General features: G+C 42.4%; 1 protein-coding gene across 1 annotated transcript in view; it reads right to left on the bottom strand.

Moving 5' to 3' along the window:
- Window positions 1-1,202: 1,202 nt before the first annotated feature.
- Window positions 1,203-27,618, bottom strand: part of LOC142663191 (uncharacterized) — a 36,695-nt gene continuing 10,279 nt past the window's right edge. Inside the window, exon 5 of the mRNA XM_075841650.1 lies at window positions 1,203-3,672. Within this exon, the coding sequence (XP_075697765.1) occupies window positions 2,291-3,672 (1,382 nt within the window). The 3' untranslated portion in view covers window positions 1,203-2,290. The remainder of the gene's footprint in view (window positions 3,673-27,618) is intronic.

The following is a 27,618-nucleotide window of genomic DNA, read 5'->3' as shown; positions in this document are numbered from 1 at the left end:
ATTGTAGCGGTACTCACTGGTAACTTCAGATCTTCTTTGATCTTTCTGGAGGTGATCATTGGCTGAACCTTTGGCATTTTTTTCTATTCTTCGATCCAGTCGAACAGTAGTTCCCCGCTTCCTTCCTTTTAGGATTTCGTTGCCGTTTCAAGGCATTTGAGATAATTTTAGCTGAGCAGCCTATAATTTGCTGCACTTCTCTGCATGTTTTTTCCCCAGTATTTCAGAAAGAAATGCACTATAACCAACATGTGCAATATTTGCGACCCTCCTACCTTGAATAAGGGCCAAAATTGACACCTCATTCCACAGATTGAATGATTACACCAATTTAACTCCTCACTGCTATTGTTTTAAACAAGTCCCTTTCAATTAATGATTTAAAGAGGCTCTGTCACCAGATTTTGCAACCCCTATCTGCTATTGCAGCAGATAGGCGCTGCAATGTAGATTACAGTAACGTTTTTATTTTTAAAAAACAAGCATTTTTGGCCAAGTTATGACCATTTTCGTATTTATGCAAATGAGGCTTGCAAAAGTACAACTGGGCGTGTTGAAAAGTAAAAGTACAACTGGGCGTGTATTATGTGCGTACATCGGGGCGTGTTTACTACTTTTACTAGCTGGGCGTTGTGTATAGAAGTATCATCCACTTCTCTTCAGAACGCCCAGCTTCTGGCAGTGCAGATCTGTGACGTCACTCACAGGTCCTGCATCGTGTCGGCACTAGAGGCTACAGTTGATTCTGCAGAAGCATCAGCATTTGCAGGTAAGTAGCTACATCGACTTACCTGCAAACGCCGATGCTGCTGCAGAATCATCTGTAGCCTCTGGTGCCGATGTGTCCTCGCTCGTCTGACACGATGCAGGACCTGTGAGTGACGACACAGCGTGATCCCTGGAGAACACGGCTGTGTCTGCACTGCCAGAAGCTGGGCGTTCTGAAGAGAAGTGGATGATACTTCTCGTCAGAAAGCCCAGCTAGTAAAAGTAGTAAACACGCCCCGATGTACGCACATAATATACGCCCAGTTGTACTTTTACTTTTCAACACGCACAGTTGTACTTTTGCAAGCCTCATTTGCATAAATACGAAAATGGTCATAACTTGGCCAAAAATGCTCGTTTTTAAAAAATAAAAACGTTACTGTAATCTACATTGCAGCGCCTATCTGCTGCAATAGCAGATAGGGGTTGCAAAATCTGGTGACAGAGCCTCTTTAATTATTCAGAATGAGTGGTATGCATGTCCTAATTGTTGGATCTGGTTTTCTCTACTACACTTACAGGTCAATTATTTGCTATGTAGAAAGATCACTTCTACCAAAAACATTGATTTATCAGGTAAATGACGTTGGATTGCTATTTTTTGTAATACTACTGTAGGTGAGAAAAGAGACATACGATTTAGCCAGTAAATACTGTGGTATTACTGGAAAAATCATGTGGGCATTTGCCACCACATGTGGGCGTGATTTTGAGCGCCACCCCTGATTCTAATTCTAGGTCTTTAAGGTAGTGATAAACGTATGACTTTTCCTTTTATGAAAAAAAACTATCTGTGATTTTTTTCTTTTATTCAATTGCAAAGTTAATTTGTTAGTTGCTTTGTTCAATTGCATAATTTTCATGTTTATTCTGTTTTAATTTAAGTCAAATATAAAAATGTCCATATATGTTAAAAACAAAAGTTTACATTGTCCTTCCTGTCTGTCTGGTTTCTCCTGCAGTGTGGGTGAATTTATGAATACAGTAAAAAGAAGCAAGGTTCATGTTTACAATTCAGCATCTATGCGTGGTAAGTAAACAAGGCTATGCTTTTCTTCCTTATATCCACAATACTTTTCCTCAGGTAAATATAATTATTTATTTTTTTTGCAGATCCAGGCCAATTTTACCCGAAAAATTAACAAACACTCTTATTAGCTGTTTAATGCCTGTGAATAACCTGATGTTAAAAAAAATAAAAATATACATACATATATATATATATATATATATATATATATATTTATTTGCTCTTATAGCAATTCCCACATTCTAAATGAGAATATTGTTTCTTCTCTATGTGAATTCTCTGAAGAGTTCCAAAATTTGATTTCTTTGTAAAACATCTTCAACATATAGAACATCAAAATAGCTTCTCTCCTGTGTGGATTTTCTGATAAGCCCTAAGTTTGCCTTTAGTAGTAGAACATTTCCCACATTCTGAACATGAATATGGCTTCTCTCCTGTGTGAATTATCGCATGTCTAACAAGACTTAATTTATCTGTAGAACATTTCCAACATTATGAACAGGAGTATGGCTTCTCTCCTGTGTGAATTATCTCATGTCTAACAAGAGTTGATTTAGTTGTAAAACATTTCCCACATTCTGAACATGAATACGGTTTCTCTCCTGTGTGACTTCTCACATGTTTAACAAGAGTTGATTTTGTTGCAAAACATTTCCCACATTCTGAACATGAAAATGGTTTCTCTCCTGTGTGACTTCTCACATGTTTAACAAGACTTGATTTAATTGTAAAACATTTCCCACATTCTGAACATGAATATGGCTTCTCTCCTGTGTGACTTCTCACATGTTTAACAAGAATTGATTTATCTGTAAAACATTTCCCACATTCTGAACATAAATATGGCTTCTCTCCTGTGTGAATTCTCTGATGAATACTGAGGTTACGTTTAGCAATGAAACATTTCCCACATTCTGAACATAAATATGGCTTCTCTCCTGTGTGAATTCTCTGATGAATACTGAGGTTACGTTTAGTGATGAAACATTTCCCACATTCTGAACATAAATATGGCTTCTCTCCTGTGTGAATTATCTCATGTTGAACAAGACGTGATTTAGCTCTAAAACATTTCCCACATTCTGAACAGGAATACGACTTCTCTCCTGTGTGACTTTTCATATGTTTAACAAGACTTGATTTAGCTGTAAAACATTTCCCACATTCTGAACTTGAATACAGTTTCTCTCTTGTGTGAATTCGCTTATGTCTAACAAGACTTGATTTTTCTGTAAAACATTTCCCACATTCTGAACATGAATACGGCTTCTCTCCTTTGTGACTTCTCACATGTTTAACATGAGTTGATTTATCTGTAAAACATTTCCCACATTCTGAACATGAATACGGTTTCACTCCTGTGTGAATTCTCTCATGTATAACAAGATTTGATTTATCTGTAAAACATTTCCCACATTCTGAACATGAATGCGGTTTCTCTCCTGTGTGAATTCTCTCATGTAGAACAAGATTTGATTTTTCTGTAAAACATTTCCCACATTCTGAACATGAATATGGTTTATCTCCTGTGTGAATTCTCTCATGTCTAACAAGATGTGAGTTTTTTGAAAAACATTTTCCACATTCTGTACATGAATACGACTTCTTCCCTGTGTGAACTCTTTGGTTTGTAAAAACACCTAATATTTTTGTAAATTGTTTACCACATTGAAACCGTTTACCCATTTTCTCAGCTGTATCTGTGGTAACAATCTGTGATTGGTCAGGAGAAAGTTCCTCATGATTGTGAGTATTGCATGATAGATCTGTACTGCGAAGCCCAGGCTGTACATTAAGGGTGATGAAGTTTTCTGCTGAAGACTGCTGCATGATATCTTCATCTTCTACTATATCCCAGTTCTTACTGGGATTTTCTGTTAGGATTAAAAATAAATTTTGATTTTGTTTCAAAACAGAACAGTTGACAATTTTATAACATTCATATTAGGCTGGAAACACACATGCAGTGTTTTGAGCCAAAAGTTATAAGTGGATTAAGCTGGAAGAAGTTTAAGCCATGCATTGAGTCCACTCCTGGCTTCAGGTCAAAAACTAGTGTTATTTCGGCCTTATGATTTGTATAACACTTTAAAATATATTGATGCCAAAATCCAGGATACTGGTCTATACCCAGTCTTCCACTTTTATAACAAAGCTTAAAATATTTTTTTTGGGGGGTTGGGGAAGCAGAACCTTCTCTGGCAATACCAACACGTTTTTTTTGTTCTAGGAAATTGTCTAAGCCTTTTTTAAAGCCATCTACTGTCCCTGCAGTGACCAGCTCCTGCGGTGACTATTCCATAAATTCACATTTCTCACAGTAAGGCTGGATTTACACGAGCGTGTGCATTTTTCGCGCGCAAAAAATGCTGCGTTTTGCACGCGTTGGAGGTGTGTGGGTCACGCGTATATGCTGTGTTTCAGCGTTTTTTACACGCGTACGGCATGCGGCTTTCCCGCGCGTTAAAAAAACAGAGGGATGCGTTATGGAGAGGCCAGCCTACAAAAAAGGCACCTCTGCCACACACCTGCTTGCTGTGTGCACGTTATGACCATTTTTTCATCTTGCTGAAAAATTGTGTTTGTTCACACACTTGACTGACTTTTTGTCTTCTAATCCACATTTATGCCGGCTACGTCGCTAGCCCATGTGCTGCTAGCGTGGTTGATTTCTCTGAGATTTAGCGACCGGCGTCCCATGCTACAGGACCAACCACGTAGAAGAGGGAGGATTTGTGTTCATCCTCGTGGCCCAACGCACCTCCAAAGGGCACTTTCATACCACCTATGATGACCTCTGGCGTCACCTAGAGAAATTTCGATCCTTTTGCCGCATGTCTGTGGCCACGTTTGATATGCTGCTTGTGCAGATTCGTACAGGAATCATCTACCAGGAAACAAACATGCGGCGCTGCATTTCCCCATAGGAGAAACTCCTTGGGACATTGAGGTATGTGTGTTTTACAATTTGTGCTTACAGGATGCTTTGTGGGTTTCATGTCCCACATAACATGTGTTCTTTGTTGTTTGTGTTTTTGCTGTCATGTAGATTTCTGGCCAGAGGCAATAGTTACCATTCTTTACATTTTGAATTTCTACTGGGAGTGACCACCATTTCCTGCAATTGTGACATCCACCTGTGTCGTGCTGTGGCAGAGATTAAAGGACACGGTGCTGCCTCAGCCCACGCGACAACACTGGCTTAATATTTCAGAAGACATTTTTCCTGCCACCCAATTTTTGCATTGTATTGGTGCACTAGACGGGAAGCACATTCGTGTGAAGAAACCCCCCCACTCTTGCTCCAGATACTAATAACTACAAGCAGTATTTTTCTATCGTCTTGTTGGCCTTGGCGGACAGTCATTTTTGCTTTACTATAGTAGACATTAGGTCGTATGGAAGCTCTGCTGATGCACGCATATTTCACTCATCCAGAATGGGACAACGGCTTATGAGTAATCAACTTGCTGTGCCTGAATCTACCATCCTCCCTGGCTCAAGCGGCTCACCAATCCCATATGTCATCGTTGCAGATGAGGGTTTTGCCCTGACAAGGCAGTTAATGCGTCCATTTGCAAGAAGGGGCTTGGATGACCGTAGGCGCATCTTCAATTACCGCTTATGCAGAGCGCGAAGATGTGTCGAATGCGCCTTTGAAATAGAAATAGTGCTATTAATCCCATCCTCGGGCCGCGTGCTTGAGACCCCTGCTCTAGATCATTAATAACTGACTCACTGACATTGCATCTCCAGCGCTGGACCTAGGAAAGGTAAGATAATAATTGCTTTATTTATGCATTACTATTTTTTTTTTTGGGCGTGTGTGTTTTGTTACAGGTTTGGTGGTTGGACTACTTCGGATTCGAGGACTACTTTAATGACAGCGTTTTTTTTTTATTTTCAATACAATTATTAACGACGATTGTTTGTTTTTTTACTTCAATAAAATATTTTTTCTATGTCCTTGTATTTTTTTTAAAACTATTACTACCACCTTAGTAATGGCTGCTGGCTGATTGGCAGCATCCATAACTAAGGCGGGGTTTAATGTTAGCCAGTGAAAAGGCTAGCACTAACCCCCATTATTACACCGCACCCACCACCATCACGGGTGCCGGGAAGAGCTGGGTATGATCCAGTATCCGATATTTAGTGATGGTCGGGCACTGAGGCGGCCGCAGGCTGGTGTTATTAGGCTGGGAAAGCCCCAAAACAGTGGGTCTTCCCATCCTGGTAATGCTAGCCTGCTGCTGCTATATTGTAGCTGGCTGGTTATGAAAAATGGGTGGACCCCACATCGTTTTTTCTAATTTAACAAGCTAATGTGTCATAAGACCAAGTACACATCTCAGGTTGAATTCACAGACATGACAATGGGATCTGTATATTCGAATGGCTGCATAGTCACCGGATCTTTTTTATAGAACATCTTTAGGAAGTAGTGGAATAGACAGAGTGAGGTTATTAATCAGAATTCCAGCACATTGATATAACATTCCACTAAGAATTCAGGCTGTTCTAAGGGGAAAGAGGGTCCTATCAAGTACTAATAAGGTGGACCTAATGAGGTGGCCTCATTCAAGTTTTGGCCATGTGCCAAGTTAATAGCAAGTTGTTGTTCTATTCCTTTGCCAACCTATATTTATTTGGTCCTGTTTTTCTCAGGACATAAAGGGCTTTGATCTTGTGTAAAAAAATAAGTGATATATTTAACTCTGAGAGGAGTGGGAGAGGCGTATAGGGGAAAACTCTGCTGGAAATTTGAAAACGTCCCTACAGAAATAGTTGTGGGCCACCAGGACGTTTATAGTCTATGGGCAGTTAGTAACTGGTTAAAATAGGTGCTTCCTAATAATCATGGATCTGTTTTTTTTTAATCCAATATAAAAAAAAATACATCTTTAAAGGGGTTGTCCCAAGTTGACTAAAATTTTTTTTTTTAAACATTCTAAGCAGGAAATGAATTTTAAAACATTTGCTGTTAAAAAATTCATTTCCCAAGTGCCTTTTTTTTACACTTGATAACTCAGCAAGTGCTGGTTATCTTTTCTAAAAAGGGGCGTGAGCGGCTCGATGTCAATCAAGCCGCTCTGCTCTGCAGTGTGCGCGCTCCCGATGTTGCTAGATACTGTAGTTCTAGCAACATCGGGAGAATGTTCGTCTCAAGCGGGCATGGCAAGCCCGATTGAGACGAACTTACCGTGAATGTCAACTACACTACACTACACTACATTCACCCCGTTTCGGCAAACAACTTCTCCCCCCCCCCTGTCACTACATGTAATGTTTGTACCCGCCGCATCGGTGCTGCATCAGCACCCGGCGAACAACTAAAAATATATAAAAAAAATAAACTCACCTAAGACGTTCTAACGGCGCTCTGAACGGTCCCGTCACTTGCCATCTTCCTTCTTCTTGGCGCCGCTCGCATTCATAGTAACAATGCGTTGTGGCGCTGATGACGTAATCATATCAGGCACACGTGATTACGTCATCTGCGCCCACCGCTATGTTATTGTGAATGGGAGCAGTAAGAAGAAAAGTGACGGGACCTTTCAGCTCTTCGTGGGAACGTCTTAGGTGAGTTTATTTTAATATGTATGTTGTCATGTATGTGTATATTTGCATGTATGTATGTATATGTATGTTTTCTTGTATGTATGTTGTCATGTTTGTATGTATGTATGTTTGCTTGTTTGTATGTATGTTGTCATGTTTGTATGTGTATATGTGCATGTATGTTTGCATGTATGTATGTTTTCATGTATGTATGTTTGCATGTATGTATGTTTTCTTGTATGTATGTATGTATGTATGTATGTTGTCATGTTTGTATGTGTATATGTGCATGTATGTTTGCATGTATGTATGTTTTCTTGTATGTATGTTGTCATGTTTGTATGTGTATATGTATGTATGTTTGCATGAATGTTTGCATGTATGTATGTTTTCATGTATGTATGTTTGCATGTATGCTTGTATGTATGTTTTCATGTATGTATGTTGTCATGTTTGTATGTGTATATGTGCATGTATGTTTGCATGTATTTATGTTTTCATGTATGTATGTTTTCATCTATGTATGTTTGCTTGCATGTATGTTTGTATGTTGTCATGTTTGTATGTGTATATGTGCATGTGTGTATATGTGCATGTATGTTTGCATGTATGTATGTATGTTTGCTTGTATGTATGTTTGCTTGTATGTATGTATGTTTGCTTGTATGTATGTATGTATGTATGTTTGCTTGTATGTATGTATGTTTGCTTGTATGTATGTTGTCATGTTTGTATGTGTATATGTGCATGTATGTTTGCATGTATGTATGTATGTTTGCTTGTATGTATGTTTGCTTGTATGTATGTATGTTTGCTTGTATGTATGTATGTATGTATGTTTGCTTGTATGTATGTATGTTTGCTTGTATGTATGTTGTCATGTTTGTATGTGTATATGTGCATGTATGTTTGCATATGTATGTATGTTTTCATGTATGTATGTTTGCATGTATGTATGCATGTATGTTTGCATTTATGTTTGCATGTATGTATGTATGTTTGCATGTATGTATGTATGTTTGCTTGTATGTATGTTTTCTTGTATGTATGTATGTTGTCATGTTTGTATGTGTATATGTGCATGTATGTTTGCATGTATGTATGTTTTCATGTATGTATGTTTTCATGTATGTATGCTTGCTTGCATGTATGTATGTTTGCATGTATGTATGTTTTCATGTATGTATGTTTGCATGTATGTATGCATGTATGTTTGCATGTATGTATGTTGTCATGTTTGTATGTGTATATGTGCATGTATGTATGTATGTATGTATGTTTGTATAAATGTCTGTATGGCCATGTATGATACTGTCTTCTGGCGCCCTGTATCTAATCCAACTTTGCCGCAGGCTTCTATACATGGTATAACAGTCAGTATCACACATGAAAGTGAAACTAAGCCTACGACAAATTTTATTTCATTTTTTTTCTTATATTTTTGATTTTTTACAGGTTTGGTGTTTGGACTACTTCGGTTTCGAGGACTACTTAGATGATGCTTTTTTTTTCATCAATAAAATGGTTAATGAGGGTTGTGTTGGGGGTGCTTTATTTCAATAAAATATTTTATCTATGTCTTTGTGTTTTATTTTCAAGTTTTATTACTATCACTTTAGTAATGGCCGCTGTCTGAGTGACAAGGTCCATTACTAAGGGGAGGCTTAGTGTTAGCCGGTACAGAGGCTAACACTAAACACCATTATTACCCCGGTACCCACCACCACCAGGGGTGCCGGGAAGAGCTGGGTACGATCCAATACCCGACCATCTGTTGTGATGGTCGGGCCCTGGGGTGGTCGCAGGCTGGTACTATGAGGCTGGGAAGGGCCAAAAACAGTGGACCTTTCCACCCTTGTAATGCTAGGCTGCTGCTGCTGTGTTGTATCTGGCTGGTTATAAAAATGGGGGGGACCCCACGTCATTTTTTTTAATTATTTATTTATTATTTTTATTAAAAAGACATGGGGTTCCACCCAATTTATCATAACCAACCACAAACACAGTGTTATTAGCCTGGGAATGTACTAAACCAGTGGCCCCTCCCACCCGTGTAATGCCAGGCTGCTGCGGCCTTGTATATGGCTGGTTATTAAAAATGTGGGGGACCCAACGTCTATTGTTAAATTTGGAAAAAAAAACGACGTGGGGGTCACCCACATTTTTTTTATAGCCAGCCCTATACAACACAGCAGCAGCAGCCTAGCATTACAAGGGTGGGAAGGTCCACTGTTTTTGGCCCTTCCCAGCCTCATAATACCAGCCTACGGCCGCCCCAGTACCCGACCATCACAACAGATGGTCGGGTACTGGATCGTACCAAGCTCTTCCCGGCACCCCTGGTGGTGGTGGGTACCGGGGTAATAATGGGTGGTTAGTGCTAGCCTCTGCACCGGCTAACACGAAGTACCGCCTTAATAATGGACGCTGTCAATCAGCCAACTACCATTATCTAGGCACTAATAAAGTTTGAAAAAAAAACACAAAGACAATTTTTTTTATTGAAATAAGAAATCCCCAACAAACCCTCGTTAACCATTTTATTAAAATTTTCAAAAAACGTAGATCTACGCAGTAGTCCAACGAATCGAAGACGTAGTCCAATTGGTACATCAAAATCTGCAACAACATAAAAAAAAAAGTTATCAATGTGAACAATACCGATACTTATACTCTCCTACACACACACACAAACAACCACACACAAACACATATAAACACACACCCATATATTACATAAACACATACACACAAACATACACAAACACATGTACACAAACACCCATATATACACAAACATATACACAAACACACACACAAATATACACAAACACCCATATATACACAAACACACAAACATATACACATGCACAAACACACCCATATATACACAAACACACAAACACACATAAGCTCCAAAAAAACACACATATACACACAAACCTATACACAAACACACAAATATACATATACAAAAATACACAAACATATACACACAAACATATACACATATGCACAAACACAGCCATATATACATATACACACACACACACACACACACACACACACACACACCCAAATATACACAAACACACACGCCCATATATACACAAGCACACCCATATATACACAAACACAGACGTATACAAAAACACATACACACAAACCTATACACATATGCACAAACACACCCATATATACACAAACACACACATATACACAAAAACATATGTACACAAACACACCCATATATACACAAACCCACACACACACAAAAATATACACACACATATACACAAACACACCCATATATACACAGACACACACACACAAACATATACACACTTACCTTTAGCGGAGCGCAGACTTCTCCTTGCGACGGGTGCCTTCCACTGCATGGATACAAAGAGGGACTGACCGCAACTTCAATCAACGATATCATGAAAACGACATCGCTGGACGACGGACAGGTAATTAGAATTCTTCTTATTTTTACATGGGGGAGCTTTATAGCTCCATTTATCAACTTGGGACAACCCCTTTAAACTCACTTTTAAAACTTCTTAAAAACCCTTAAAGAGGCTCTGTCACCAGATTATAAGTGCCCTATCTCCTACATAATCTGATCGGCGCTGTAATGTAGATAACAGCAGTGGTTTTTATTTTGAAAAACGATCATTTTTTAGCTAGTTTAGATTTATGCTAATGAGTTTCTTAATGGACAACTGGGCATGTTTTTACTTTTTACCAACTGTGTGTTGTACAGAGGAGTGTATGAGGCTGACCAATCAGTGACTAATCAGTGTCCTACACTTCTCATTGTTCCAGCCCAGCATGATCCACACCCAGTTGTCCATTAGAAAGGCTCATTTGCATAATTATAAAATTGCTCATAACTTGGCCAAAAATGATCGTTTTTAAAAAAACAAAAAAACAAAACATGCAATAGGAGATAGGGATTTGATAATCTGGTGACAGAGCCTCTTTAAAGCGTACCAAATTTTTAGACGACTTCTCTGAATAATCTGTCATATGTGTGTACAGGAAGAATAAAACTATTTCTGGCCATTATATGATTTGTATATGGCATTCTATTAGCAGTTTTCCCTCTGCAGGCTCTCTCTCCAATTCTCAGGTTTTCCATGAGCTATTGGGTGGAGCCTAACTGCTAATATCTCTTCTATACACTGCACACACAGAGCAGAGAACCAGCCTGGTCTACTATCTCTGTGTAGCACATATTTAGAGGCTGTAGCAGCATGGAGCATATCATACAGCAGTAAGAAGTGGTGGAAAATCCTGCACTGGGGTGACATATAGGTTGCTGGTAATAGATATGTCTCCTCTCTCTACTCCCCCTCTAATCTTCAAGGACTTCTATAGGCAACAGCGTCTGTGTCTTTGTGCTCCTGCTCCCCCTAGCCTCGACTATGACTTCTACAAGCAAAAATGTCTGTGTGTCTCTCACCTAGTGTCACTAACATAATTTGCATGGATAAAACAGCTAGATTTTAACTGTAAGTAAATTACAAAAGTTGATATACAGGGTGGGCCATTTATATGGATACACCTAAATAAAATGGGAATGGTTGGTGATATTAACTTCCTGTTTGTGGCACATTAGTATATGGGAGGGGGGAAACTTTTCAAGCTGGGTGTTGACCATAGCGGCCATTTTGAAGTTGGCCATTTTGTATCCAACTTTAGTTTTTTCAATGGGGAGGGTCATGTGACACATCAAACTTATCGAGAATTTCACAAGAAAAACAATGGTGTGCTTGGTTTTAACGTTACTTTATTCTTTCATGAGTTATTTACAAGTTATGGGTGACATTATGGGTGTCAGGTCCGAGCATTCCTAGATGAACTGTTTCCTGGAAAGTGGATTGGTCGTCATGGGCCAGTTGAATGGCCCCCTAGGTCTCCCGATCTGACCCCCTTAGACTTTTATCTTTGAGGTCATCTGAAGGCAATTGTCTATGCTGTGAAGATACGAGATGTGGAGCAACTGAAACTACAGATACTGGAAGCCTGTGCTAGCATTTCTTCTGCGGTGTTGCTATCAGTGTGTGAAGAGTGGGAGAAGAGGGTTGCATTGACAATCCAACACAATGGGCAGCACTTTGAACACATTTTATAAGTGGTCAAAAACTTGTAAATAACGCATGAAAGAATAAAGTAACGTTAAAACCAAGCACACCATTGTTTTTCTTGTGAAATTCTCGATAAGTTTGATGTGTCACATGACCCTCCCCATTGAAAAAACTAAAGTTGGATACAAAATGGCCGACTTAAAAATGGCCACCATGGTCAACACCCAGCTTGAAAAGTTTCCCCCCTCCCATATACTAATGTGCCACAAACAGGAAGTTAATATCACCAACCATTCCCATTTTATTTAGGTGTATCCATATAAATGGCTCACCCTGTATATCAGGTATACTATTAAATTAGCATAAGTTGTTTGAAAAGTTAATGTCCACTTAAAGAAGATATGTTCCAAAAGAGCTAATTAGTGTACGGTAGTGAAGAGGAAAATTAGATTTTAGCCGCCTGTTATGTGATGTAGTACATTCTCAGGTTACATATGCAATCAGCCACATTCCAAGATAGGGGGTAGACTACTCCAATAAGATTGATTAGTTCGAATTCGGAAAGGGCAAAGGGGTTTGTGGATCATGACAAGACCACTAGAGAATCTAGAGCTGTGCATGCAACTATGTGTGCAATGGCATAAAAGTATTGATGTTAGACACCGAATCGGGGTAAGGATTTGATGTACATCTCGAAGTGTAAATGTATATAAAGTAGAGGGGCCCTCCCTCTCTGAGAGCATTTAATCTAAACTACTAGATGTGGCAATGCTCCTGGTATTTCTTGAAGACCATGTCTCTTGTGGTATTCTACATTTCTTGGTGACCCCGACGAGATCCCAAAAGCTCTTCTTGCTAGCAGCGTGACCATTAGGAAAATCTCATCAGTGCAGGCCTGCGCATACTTACAGACCCCTTGCTTTGCTAAAGTCTGTGCGCACTGTTTTTTCCATTGGTCACCACAGTTCATTAGGGGAGTGGTTAGTATGGAAAAATTCTAATACCACTCTCAGGAAAAGTAATGTTTATCAAGTAGGAATAAGAAGAAGCTACAGTTCAGGTTTGCGTCACTGCTGGCTAGGATCCTAGTTCTAAAGCAGAGAAAATACCCTATTGGTTTCGGACCAAATTTGAATCAAAATAGGAAGGGGCCCCATTTCAGGTTTGCGTCACTACTGTCTGGGTACTCTTCCCTGTTCAAAAGGCCCAGAAATTCTCTTTTTAGTTTTAGACCAAATTGGGGATATGGGAACCAGGCTGAGGTAGTGTTCTGCAGGCAGTGTGTTGTGAAAGTTTTGTGCGCAAAGTAACCAGACATTGGGCAGACTGTTTGTTCCGCTCTTAGGCAGAGTAATGAGTATTGTTGTACCGGCTTCCAGTTTGTTAAAGCTTGTGCATAAAAGGGACGTCTTTGTAAAAGCTTATGTAAAATTTGTAGTTTGAAGATCTCTGCTGTCCAGTGGACTTGGAGAACAGTTAGTGTATAAATGATTAAACATTGTTCTAATTTTTTAAATTTTTTCACGAGTCAGGAAATATTATAAATTAGATTCTAATTTATAACATTTCCCAGTGCTGGTCACTAGATGGAGCAATTCCCAAAATTGCAGCATTGGCATGTGGTAAAGAAACCACATTGCTTTATGCTGAAAAATTTGAGAATACACACTCGCTCTAGTGAGCTCACAGAATCCCCCCTCCTTTCTCCTGGCTAGTGCCAGGAGAAAGGAGGGGATTGAATGGTCAAACCTCTTACACTGTGTGTCGCCATTTTTTGAGCTAACACACAGTGTAGTAGGTTTACATACAGTAATTATAACACACTAAAACACGTACATACACAGACCTAACTTACCTGCTCCTGCCGCCGCCCCCTGCGGTCCGTCTGCTCCCTCCGCTCCTCGTGCTTGCTTCAGAACACAGTCCGGAAGCCGCGACCGGAAGTAGTAATCTTACTGTCCGGCGACGGCTTCCGGTCCACAAGAAAATGGCGCCGGACGTCGCTCGGCCGAAGACCTTCAATTTGGACTGTGTGGGAGCGGCGCATGCGCCGTTCTCACACAGACGACGTACAGCATAGTGGATGGAACGGGCCCCGTTCGCATTCACTATGGGGCTGTATGTGCCGTATTCCATGTCTGTATGTATTACATACGGAGATGGGAAAAAAAATGGCAGCCCCCACAGACAAGAAAAAAGTTAAAAAAGAAAAGAAAACACAAATACACAAATAAATAAAACATTTTTTAATAAAACACTAAAAGCAAATTGATATAAATTTTTTTTTTTTTCGTGACACTCGCCCTTTAATGCACACGCCTTCTGCAGCATTTTTTGACCTGTCTGCGTCCTGCTGGGAACGGGTTTTCACCCACCCACTTAGTAAGTATGGCCTTTTTTGTGGTTTTGATGTTATCCATGTCCCATTTTTTCTGCTGGTATTTACAAATTCTTGGAACACATTTGGATCATTACAAAGGCCAAAGGGCATTACGAGATACTCGTAGTGAGAGTCTCGGGTGTTAAATGCGTTTTTCCATTCGTCAAGCTTGGGATACGGATCAGGTTATAGGTCCCACGTAGATCCAGCTTAGTGAACAACTTAGCTCCACGAATCCTGTTAAAGAGCTCAGAGATAAGCGGCAAGGGGTACTTGCTTTTGATTGTAATTTGGTTTAACCCACAGTAGTCAATGCATGGTCGAAGTGATCCATCCTTTTCTCCACAAAGAAGAGTCCAGCCCTTGCTGGCGAAGTAGACCTCCCGATGAACCCTCTCTCTAGGTTCTCCCTGACATACTCCGACATAGCCTGGATTTCCGGCAAGGAGAGGATAAACCCGTCCGCGAAGGAGGGGGAGAGGCTTCAGGAAGCAGCTAGATAGGACAGTCATAAGGACGATGAGGAGGAAGGATCTCTGCCTCGTTTTTGCTAAAAACTTCTGTGTAACCAGCATATTGTGGAGGTAGTCCAGAGAGATATTGAGACAGAGGAATTATGACAGGTCAAACCTGAGGCAAACAGCGGTGAAGGCATCGGGGGTCCCCACTGAAGGACCTTTCTGGAATTCCAATAGGGGACTAGAGCATGCTGGTGAAGCCATGGCAATCCCAGCAAAGGAGGGGGGGGGGGGTTAATAGCTTTGGTTAGGACATAGAAAGTTATTGAATCATAATGGAGGACTCCAGTCTGTAGTCTCAGAGGTTTGGTGATAGACAGGATAGGATCCAGCAGAGGTTGTACATCCACGGAAGCGACTGCCAGAGGCGTCTACAGCGGAACAGTGGCCAAGTGGAGACGGTCTACCAAGTCCTGCTGGATAAAATTTTCAGCCGCTCCAGAATCCAAGTAGGCAGGCACAGAGTGTGATCCTTCACCTGTGACAATAGACACAGGAATAGAAAGTCTGGGAGAGAATTTAGTTGTACAGTTAGATTCACTTACAGTTGTCTCTTCAATCAACCCTATGCGCTGGAGTTTCCCGGCTTCTGAGGGAATTGACGCACGAAATGGCCCTTGTGACCACAGTATAGACACAACCCAGTTGATCATCTACGTTTCCATTCTTGGTCAGTCAGCCTAAGTCTGTCTACCTGCAAGGGCTCCTCTGGGGGTACAAAAGAAATATGCCGAAGAGGTATTTGAAACTTTGGTGCCAATAGATAAGATCTCTTCTCCCGGCGAACTTCCAAACTGCACTCTTGGATCCTCATGTCGATCCGGGTTGCAAGAAGTATCAGGGCATCCAAAGTGGAGGGAAGCTCACGGGCTGCTAGTTCAACCTTTATACGTGCGGCTAGACCCTGCCAGAAGGTTGCCACTAGTGTCTCATTACTCCAGGCTAGCTCCGCTGCCAACGTACCGAAGAGAATAGAAGACTCCCCTACATTAGATTCCCCTTGTCTGAGGTCGCTGCAGACAATGTTCGACCCGGTTCCTCAAAACACAGTGTGGAAGGTCTCTAGAAATAATGGTAAATTAGAGGATTCCGGGCTCTCTCGTTCCAAAATGGGTTCCGCCCATGCCAGGGCCTTGTCAGAGAGAAGAGAACTCATAAAAGCAATCTTGGCCTCATCAGAGAGGAAGAGATGAGCCTGTAATTTGAAGTGGATCTTACACTGATTAATGCAGCCTCTACGGGTCTTAGCATCCCCGTCGTAGCAAGGAGGTAGAGGCAGCAAAATTCCAGACCCAGAACAGGCAGGTGGATTGACAGGAGGTGAAGTAGGAGGAGCAGGCACGGGTGGAGAATCCAAACGGGCACCTATGGTGTTAACAGCGAGTAAAAGCTGATCCTGTCGTGCTCAGAGTTCACACATGTCTACTTGCAACAATTGGACCGCAGACTTGGGCTGACCAGCGAGATCGTGGGGTATGTATACCCACTAGGCCGCTCCACCGTGGCGAAGTAGCAGCTGGTCAAACAAAAAGTCAGTGATAGTCTTTTAAGCCAAGAGTTCCTGGACAGGAGATTTGGCAGACTTGGCACAGATGACACTTGGCACAGAAAAAGTGTAGTCGTCCAGGCCCATGAGCCGGCACAGACAAGGTACAGATGGTAAATACGACTCCGACACTAGACTTTTGCACTCGAACAAAACACAATTACTGGATACGGGAATACAGAATACAACGAAGGGACCATTTGCTAAACGAACATGGGAAGACACAACAATGCTCAGGCAAGGCGGAAGAGGGCAGAGTCCTTTTTAAAGTCCAGGGTGCGTTGGGATTGGATGGAGTTGATTTTCCTGGCAGCAGCCGAGGCAGTATAGTGTGCCGGCGTCTCAGAGGAGGGAGACACCGGAACGAGCTTGCGGGTCCGTGGCTGCGGCCATTGGAGGGTAAGTAATGCCGGCGGTCCAGTTATAAATCTGGAGAGGAGAGGTGTTATTTACCAAACTAGCAGACCCTGTAACACCCCTATACTTCCTGTAAAGTAGGGCACAATGGGGAAATGGAGAATGGTGGAAGATGAGACCAATTAATCAGATAGTGGATGCTGGATTTCTGGTAGTGCCAAACCCTGCCACTATTCTATCCAACATCCCACCTTCAGATAAAACTTTTTATATTATTACTTACCTGTGGTAACACCTTCTGGAATTTCCTCCTCCACTTCAGTCTAAGGGTAAGTTCACACGCCCTATTTACGGACGTAATTCGGGCGTTTTACGTTTCGAATTACGCACAAAAATACGGCTCCAAAGCGTCGGCAAACATCTGCCCATTCATTTAAATGGGTTTTACGATGTACTGTGCAGACGGGCTTTATTTTTACGCGCCCCTGTCAAAAGACGGCGCGTAAAAAAGACGTCCGCATCAAAGAAGTGCATGTCACTTCTTGAGACGTAATTGGAGCAGTTTTTCATTGACTTCATAGAAAAACAGCTCCAATTACGTCCGTAATGGACGCTGCGAAAAACGCCTGCACATGCCATTACGTCTGAAATTCAGCTGCGGTTTTCGCCTGAAAACAGCTCCGTAATTTCAGGCGTATCGGACGTGTACGTGTGAACATACCCTTACACCGTTGATCGTCCCTCACCCGCTCTTCTTCCGCTTCATCCTCCGCTTTAATATTAGTCAGACCTTCCCCAATTTCACATATGTAGCAATTCAGTACAATACAATACAGCATAGTGTGCAGAATCTAACAGATCAACATAAGAAGCCACCAAAATCTATGACCACATCTATGACCACAGGACCAAAGAGATCCACACCCCCCTATATAGACCTAGTATAGGGCTCAGCTTCATCTACCAGAGGATTCTCCGGGACATTTTGATTTTCCTCTGGAGAGTCCTGGGAATACAGAGGATGTTTAGATTTCACTTTACTGAACTAATATTTCGTGGCATAACCATTGTTTCTGAGAACTGCTTGACGTCTGTGTTGGTCACGTAGGGTACGTGGACCCACTGGGCAGTACCACCTTGACGGTATGGCAGTTGGCCAACAGGACAAAGTCAATAGTTCAATAGGTGTAGCTGTGGTAGCTTTAGACAATAGCTGGACAGGCTTAGACGGGACTTTGACAGCAGGCAGGCACCAGGCTTGGTGTAGCGGAGCAGGCGTAGACTCAGCGCAGCACGACTCCAATACTGCATGGCACTTGGACCAGGATAACACGGGATACAGGTTACAGGAAGCAGGAATGGGAACACTGGGAACTGGAAGACACTTAAGGGACCATTTGCATAGACGAACGTAGGTAATGACAACAAAGCTCAGGCCAGGCAGAAAGGAGCAGGGCCCTTCTTATAGTCCAGGATCATGGGCTAATTAACAACTGATTCAGGTGCGCACGCTAGCCCTTTAAGACCGGGCACGAGCCTGCGCGCGCACCCTACGGGCCACAGCAGAGCAAAGCAGAAGTGAGCGCTGGAGTCTCCTGAGGAGATGCGGGCAAGCGCTCACAGGACCATGGCTGCGTCCGTCAGAGGGTGAGTAAACCTGACGGTCCGCGGTCATGGATGTTAATCAAAAAAGATCGATTACTTACCGGTAATCTGTTTTTCAAGAACCTATGACAGCACCCCTGGAGAGACGTCCCATCCGCTAGACAGGAAACCTGAGGATATAAAATGGACACACCTCTCCACACACCCAGTCTTTAGGAAGAACTCAGGATGAGAAGTAGTTTAGTTTATATGTGTGCTTTTTTTTTTTTTTGGTGAAAATCCCTCACACCTTAATATGTACAATATTTACAGGGATGCTCAAATTAAAGGTAGCGATCCAGTTTATGAGGGTCATCTACTACAGACATGGGAAGGTAACAGCGGGGTGCTGTCATAGGTTCTTGAAAAACAGATTACCGGTAAGTAATTGATCTTTTACCTATTCACCTATGACAGCACCCCTGGAGATGTAAAATAGAAATCAATATTTTTAGAGTGGGACCACAGCTTGTAGTACCTTCCTACCGAAGGCCAAGTCAGAGGCTGTATGCAGTTGTAATCTGTAGTGTTTAAAGAAGGTGTGAGGAGAACTCCATGTGGCAGCCTTCCATATTTGGTCTAGGGATGCATCTGCTCTTTCTGCCCATGAAGTGGATACGGCCCTAGTGGAGTGTGCCCCGAAGAATTCTGGGGGTTTGAGTTTTTGATTTATGTAGGCTAGCCGTATGACCGGCTTGATCCACCTTGCTATGGTAGCTTTGCTGGCTGCTGAACCCTTGTTGTGACCCTGAAACTGGATAAACAAGTTTTGTGATGATCTCAGATTTTGGGTAACCTTTAGGTACTGGACTAGACATCTTCTTACGTCTAGGCAGTTAAACTGTTCCCTCTGATTCTTTGGTGAGTCACAAAAGGAGGGAAGGACAATGTCTTGGTTTAGGTGAAAGGGTGAAACCACTTTAGGAAGGAATTCTGGTAGGGTTTTTAAGATGACTCATCTAGCAGTAGGGTATGTGGAGGAAAGGCAGAGAGGGCCTGGATCTCGCTCACTCTACGGGCTCATGTAATGGCTAATAAAAAGGTCATTTTGAGTGTTAGCATCTTCAAGGAAATAGTCTATGGGTTCAAAGGGTGGTTTTATCAAAGCCTGGAGAACGAGGTTTAAGTCCCAGGGAGGAAATGGGGACCTTATCTGGGGTTTAAGTCTGCAGGCGGCTGCTAGAAATCTTTTGATCCAGGGGTGTTCTGCTAATTTAAAATTGAAAAAGGAACTTAAAGCAGAAATCTGAACCTTTAATGTAGTAGGCCTAAGGGTTTTATTTAGTCCCGCCTGGAGAAAATCCAATATTAGGGGAATATCTGGTTTGGTTAAAGGATTAATATCCCTGCCTGCAAAGTTTAAGAATGAATTCCATGACCTCAGATATATTTTTGAGGTAATCGGTTTCCTACTGGCTAGTAGGGTGGAGATGACGGATTCTGAAAATCCTCTCTGCCTAAGGATTATCCTTTCAGTTTCCATGCTGTCAAGTGGAGCTTCTGAATGTCGGGGTGTAATACTGGGCCCTGATATAGAAGATCTGGCCTGTTTGGAAGAACCCATGGTTGGTGTGACGACATTTTTCTTAGCCACGTGAACCATGGTCTCTTTGGCCAGAAGGGGGCTATCAGTATCACGCTGGCCCTGTCTTCTCTGACCTTTTTTAAGACTCTTGGGAGGTTCAGGGGGGGAGGCGTAGCCTCTCTCTATACTCCAGCACTGGGAGAGTGCGTCTATTGCTGTTGGGTGGTCTGAGGGATTTAGGGAGAAGAACCTCTGTGTTTTTCTGTTTCTTTTGGATGCAAACAGGTCTATTGATGGGGTTCCCCATCTGAGGATGATCTCCTGAAATACTGTGGTGTTCAGGCACCATTCTGATTGGTGAAGCCTTTCCCGGCTTAGGAAATCTGCCACCAGGTTGTCCTTCCCTCTGAGATGAACGGCTGAAAGAGTCAGCAGGTGGTGTTCTGCCAGAGAAAATATCTGTGTGGCTAGGCCCATCAGCGAGGCCGATCTCGTACCCTCTTGCCGGTTTATATAGGATACTGTAGTTGTGTTGTCCGAATAGATCTTTAGGTGCTGACCTGAGATTGCCTGTATGGATCCCCTCAGGGCCTGAAGAACTGCTGCTAGTTCCCTGAAGTTGGAGGATCTGAGAGCGGTCTGCTGGTCCCACTGACCCTGAAGAAAAGAGGAGTCGTAATGGGCTCCCCACCCCCAGGGACTCGCATCTCTGGTCATATTGAGAGCAGGGGTTAACCTCCATGGAATACCCCTTGTGAGATTTTCCCTGCTTAGCCACCATCTGAGGGACAGTCTTGCTGTGGAAGAGATGTGAAAGGGTTGGTCCAAGGAGAAACTGCTCCTGTCCCATTGGTCTAGGATGTCCCACTGCAGTGGTCTTGACTTGAAGTGAGCCCATAGTACGGCTGGGATGCATGATGTCATGAGTCCTAAGACTGACATAGTTTCCCTGAAAGATGTTGTATGGTTCAGGTAGATCTCTGATATCCTGTCCATCAGGGGCCCGATTTTTTCTTCTGGGAGGAAGGTCATCTGTTTGGATGAATCCAGCAGGGTTCCTAAGAATATACATCTTTTCGATGTATTTAAATTAGATTTTTTTAAATTTATGTAACATCCTAATTTTGTCAGTATGTCCCGGACTATCTGTATGTGTAGGGTCAGAGTTGGAGCTATTTCTGCTACCACCAGGAAGTCGTCTAGATATGGAATCAGGAGAATGTCGTTCATCCTGATGTATGAGGTCATTTCCGCTATCAGCTTGGAAAATACCCTTGGGGCTTGAGAGATGCCGAAGGGGAGGGCTCTGTATTGTAGGTGGCATACGGACCCGTTGAGCGTTACTGCTACCCTTAGATACTTTTGATGACTATGACATATGGTTACTTGAGAATAGGCATCCTCTAGGTCTATTGAGGCCATCACGCAGTCTCTGGAGAGGAGGTTTATAGTTGACGTGATACTCTCCATGCGGAATTTTTTGTAGGTTAGATAGCAGTTCACTTTTTTTAGGTTTATAATGACCCTGTGTTTTCCTCCTGGTTTGTTCACTAGGAAGAGGGGGGAATAAAAGCCCCGACCTATCTCTGTGTCTGGAACCTGGATTAGGACCTCTTTTTTTTATAAGTGACAGAACTTCTATTTCTAGGATCTTTTGTTGGACTGGGTTCCTTAGGTCCCTCATGGGAAGGAATCTGTCTGGGGGGATGGTTGTGAACTCTAGTATGTACCCTGTTTTTATGATTCCCAGAATACAAGGATTTGCTGAAATCTTCCGCCAATCTTTGAGAAACAGGGAAAGGCGACCCCCCCCCCACTGCCCCCTTGGCGTCATTGTTGGTCCCTATTTTTAGGGTCCTTCTGGGGCCTGAAAAGAAAGAACTTGTTTTTTCTAGGAAATCTCGAGGGTTTAAAGTCCTGCGCCCTAGGGTTAGCGTACCCCCCTCTTTTGTTACTTGGCCCTCTGGGACGAAAGGACTCCCTTGATGGCCTTGTTTGTGCCGGGAACCCCTTTTTACTGTATGATGCCTTTTCCAGCAGGTCATCAAGTGGGGGCCCGAAAAGGTAGTCTCCTGAACAGGGGATAGCACACAGCTTCCCTTTGGATCCGGTGTCCCCCTTCCATGTCTTTAGCCAGATAGCTAGTCTAGCTGAATTCGCCAGGGCCGCTGATCTGGCGGAAAGGCGTATCGCGTCTACTGAGGCGTCTGCCAAGAAGTCTGCTGCTTTAGAAAGTGTTGGGAGGGAGGCTAAGATTTGATCCCGAGGGGTCTTGTCTTTCAGATGTACCTCCAGTTGTGCGAGCCACACTTTCAGGGATCTGGCCACACAGGTGGCTGCAATGGCTGGTTTGAAACCCCCCGTAGAGGCTTCCCAGGTTCTCTTAAGGTAGAATTCGGGCTTTCTATCCATAGGGTCAGACAAGGAGCCTAGATCTTCAAAGGGAAGGGAGTGTTTCCTTGAGATATTGGCTACTGGAGCGTCGAGCCTGGGGATGCTATCCCAGTCCCTATATGCGTCCTCCTCAAAGGGATACTTCCTTTTGAGAAACCTGGGAATGCTTGTCTTTTTATCAGGAGCTTTCCATTCTTTTTTAATAAGGTTAGATATGTTCCTATGGATGGGGAAGGTTCTATTCTTTTTAGGTCCTAGCCCTTGAAACATAGCGTAATGGATGGACCGTGGTTCTTTGGGGTCGTCTATATTCATAGTCGCCCTGACTGTTTTTAGGAGTAGGTCAACGTCCTCCGTTGGGAACAGATTTCTCTCTCCCTCCTCCTTACCTGAGGAGTCGTAGGAGCTGTACTCCCCTTCTTCGCCTAGCTGGGGGTACCCTTCGGCTGAGGAATCAGAATCCATCCTGCTAGAAGAGGCGACCGGAGGATCTCTTCACTTTCTAAGGGACCTTAGTGTGCTCCTCACTTCAGCCCTTACAATATCCTTAAGCTTGTGGCTAAATTTGTGGACTCTTCTGATATAATATTATGTAGACATTTCTGACAGAGTCTTTTGTTATAGGAAGATGAGAGTTTCTTTTTACATATCGCACATTCTTTGTTATGGGCCATATCCTGCTTTTTCCTAGGACAATCTCTGGCCTAAACATATGAACAAGAGAAAGGGGAACAGCATTAAGTAAGGGAGAGGTTTTTAATGCAGGATACGTGTTTAGATAAAATGGTCATACGATCTGTACCATTCTATTGTGGTTTTGTATATTTCATCAGTAGGAATCTCAACGCCCACTCTCTCGGTGAGAGAGGTTTACTATGTTTATATGTGGGGTTTTCTTTTGGGGGGATTTTGGGAATAAAGTCGGCACCTAGTTGGATTGTACACCGCTGTTTACAGATGACACATGTACGGCTAAATATTGTGTTTTTTTCTAAATATGGCGAATTCAGTCAGATTTATTAGTTGGAATATTAGGGGAATGGCTGATGCCACAAAACGTCAGGCCATTTTTCAACTTATTAGTGAGCACCAGCCGGCGATTGTCTGTCTGCAAGAGACACATATGATAACTGAAAGATTAAAACAGCTAAAGAGGAGGTGGGTGGGATTTAGTGGTCACTCTACATACTCAGTATATTCTAGGGGAGTAAGTTTTTTAGTACATAAACAGATTCCATTTAATTGTCTGGATATGGAGGTGGACGCAGAAGGTCGATATATTTGTGTACTTTGTACCATATATTCAAAAATGTTTATAATGATATCTATATACATACCTCCTCCTTTATGTAATAGAGTCTTATTAAAGGCCATGTCTTTTGTGGCGGATAAACCAGGGATACCTTTGCTCCTACTCGGGGGATTTCAATAATATTCTTGATTCCAACTGGGACAAATGTAGAGAGAGAGGGGGACAGGAGTGAAGGGAAGGTTGGGACTCCATTTGGTACAAGAAATAGGATTGTTGGATATATAAAGATTACAACATCCTCGTGAACGGGAGTTTTCCTGCTGTTCATCCACGTATTCTTCTTTATCCCGTATAGATCTGGCCTTGGGGAATGAGGGTATGATGCCCTTAGTTAAATCAGGTGGAGTATCTACCTAGAACGTTATCAGATCATTCTCCCATTAGGGTCACGGTTGATATTAATAACCAGAGTCCCCAACGCCCGAGAATCTGGAAGCTGAATCCTTTCTGGCTGACTTTGGTTGATGGGCAAGTTTTCATTGCCCAAAGGCTAGAGGACTATTTTCAAATTAATTGTGGCTCTTCTTCTGTTCCCTATGTATGGGATGCAATGAAGGCGTATTTGAGAGGCCTGTTTATGCAGGCAATTAGCAGGCACAAAACAGCTACTAGGGTGGAGGATGCGAGATTACATGAAGAAATGAGTAAGGCAGAAGCGGCATTTATTTTAAATCCTACTGTGGTGCAGCAAATGAGTTTGCGAAGAGCACAAGAGGCACTTAATTTACATCTGTTTGCTGTAGCGAGCAGAAAACTGCAGTTTTTTGCACAGAATACCTTTGAAGAAGGAGAAAAGGCTGGTCATATGCTAGCAGTGGTAGCAAAGGCACAACAGGGGGTAACACATATCACTGCTTTAAAAACGGCGGAGGGCCATTTAGTTACAGAGAACTTGGAAGTTGTAAAAGTTTTGAGAGACTTTTATTCAGACCTATATACCTCCAAGGTGCACCCATCTACATCTGATATTTATACATTCTTAAATAAAGCAGAGCTCCCTAAGCGGTCAGGAAGCGCCAAGGCACTTCTGGATTCTCCACTCACGTTGGAGGAACTGGAAGAAGCGGTCAAACAGATGGCTAATGATAAGGCACCTGGGACGGACGGGCTACCAGTTGAAATTTATAAAAAATACTCTGAGGTGTTCTTGCCCAAATTATTAGAAGTATTTCATTATTCATTGGATTGTGGTTCTTTGCCGGCTTCTATGCAAGAAGCCATTATTGTGGTCTTGCTGAAACCCGGGAAAGATCCTCAATTAGCTGATTCGTACCGACCAATTTCATTATTAACATCTGACGTTAAGATTCTGGCAAAGGCATTAGCTCTGCGGTTGAATGGTGTTATTTCTACCATTATACACCCGGATCAGACCGGTTTTATGCCTGCTAGGTCGACAGCCATGAATTTGAGACGTTTATTTTTAAATCTTCAGCTGAGGGCAGACAATGTAGGCGAAAGAGCCATTTTTTCACTGGACGCTGCCAAAGCATTTGACAGTGTGGAATGGCAATATCTTTGGTGCACCTTGGAGGCTATGGGTTTTGGACCATCTTTTATAGCATGGATTAAGGTCCTGTATTCTTGCCCTGGAATGGAGGATTGTCTCCCCGGTTTGCTCTTGAAAGAGGGACTAGACAGGGATGCCCATTATCGCCCCTCCTGTTTGCCGTGGCAGTAGAGCCCTTGGCAGCACGCATACGTGTGTCAGACGATATTAAGGGCTTCTTGTATGGCTCGGTGCAAGAAAAGGTAGCGCTTTATGCAGATGATATGCTTCTATACTTGGGGGATGTGGGTAGCTCTCTGGCAAAAACAATATCCCTAATTGAGAAATTTGGGTCATTGTCTGGGTTTAAAATAAATTGGGATAAATCCCATCTGCTCCCTGTGGATTCAATGTGCTCTATACCATTGGTGCATGGGGTACCTGTAGGACGCGTTAAACATCTTAAATATTTAGGGATCAAGATCTCGACCTCCCCTTCTGAATATGTTGCTCTCAATTTGCAACCCCTTCTGGTCAAATTTAAAATGAAAATAATGGCCTGGTGTAAATGACATCTGACAGTTGTGGGTAGGGTCAATCTTATTAAGATGATCCTAATGCCACAATTATTGTATATTTTACATAACTCCCCTGTATGGATCTCATTACGCAATTTTTATTATATTAATGCACTTTTTAGGGACCTAATATGGCGGAAGGGTCGCTCAAGAATTAGATTAAAAAATTCTACAGCGCGCAAAGCATGATGGTGGTTTGGCCCTACCCAACCCTTGGATATATTTTCTTGCCTCCCAATGTCAGCACTTTAAGGGGTGGGGGGAAATTATATCAAAGGGATCCAATGGATCGATTCTACAGGCACAGTTTGGACCATCTGTTTTATTCTCAGTTTTGGAGGCAGGTCACTCTATGTTGGCGGGCAGGAATAGGCCCACATATACACTAATGCGTAAAGTATGGGATAAGGTCCGAGCTATTAGAGATATGGGGTTTGCACAATTTTTACACCTTTATGGGGGAATAAGGCACTTCCGGAATTCTTCTCTCTTGAAGGATTTGAGGGTTGGAAAGCAAGAGGCATCCTTTATGTCTCACAGTTGCTCCAGGAGGATGTATTTAAAACTTATCAACAGATCCAAGAGGAGTTTGAATTACCTCGAAATTCCCTCTATCAATACTTACAGATAAGACATGCCTTTGATGCCCAGAAGAAGGCGGTGGATTTGGCAATACACGCAGATGGGGTGTTGTCTGTTTTACATACCGGGAGTGTTACATCGGGGGTTATTTCACATATTTATCAGTTGTTGATCAGTAAATTTTTTGATAAAAACCCTCTGATGGCTTCTAAAAAATGTGAAAGAGATATGGGTCCCATCTCTGAAGAACAATGGATAGATATTATGAAAGCAGTTCCGAATATATCTCTTAGTGAGGATGGGCGCCTTTCTCAATTATATATTATCCATAGAGTATACAGGACTCCTAAATTTCTTTTTCATATTGGGGTAAGGAGTGATTCGAAATGCCCCAGATGCGCGGAAGAGTGGGCTGACCATATGCATATGTTGTGGTCCTGCCCACAGTTAACCACGTACTGGATGGATGTACTGAAGGTGATTCAGGAGGCCTATGGACCTGTGTTGCAAGGGACTCCTATGGAGTGCGTTTTGGGATGTATTATGGACACCTCACCCTCTACTTTGGAGCGGTTGGCTATTGTAAGGTTGCTATATATAGCTAGAAAACTAATTGCACTACATTGGATACAAGGCGCCCCGCGGACTAGGAGCGAATTCATTGCAAAAGTGAATAAAATGATTGTATTGGAAAAGGTTGTCTATGTAAAGCGCAAAACGCTCAAAAAATTCGAATCCATATGGGGACCATGGGTAGGGGTAATGGAATCTGTATTATAAAATTTATTCAGGGACTCTGTATGACCGCCAGCCTTTACACGGTATTGGGGTTATGTATTA

Source organism: Rhinoderma darwinii, chromosome 1, assembly GCF_050947455.1.
Source record: "Rhinoderma darwinii isolate aRhiDar2 chromosome 1, aRhiDar2.hap1, whole genome shotgun sequence".
Lineage (NCBI taxonomy): Eukaryota > Metazoa > Chordata > Amphibia > Anura > Rhinodermatidae > Rhinoderma > Rhinoderma darwinii.
The sequence above is the reverse complement of the archived record's forward strand: the minus strand, read 5'-3'. Positions and strand labels throughout refer to the sequence as shown.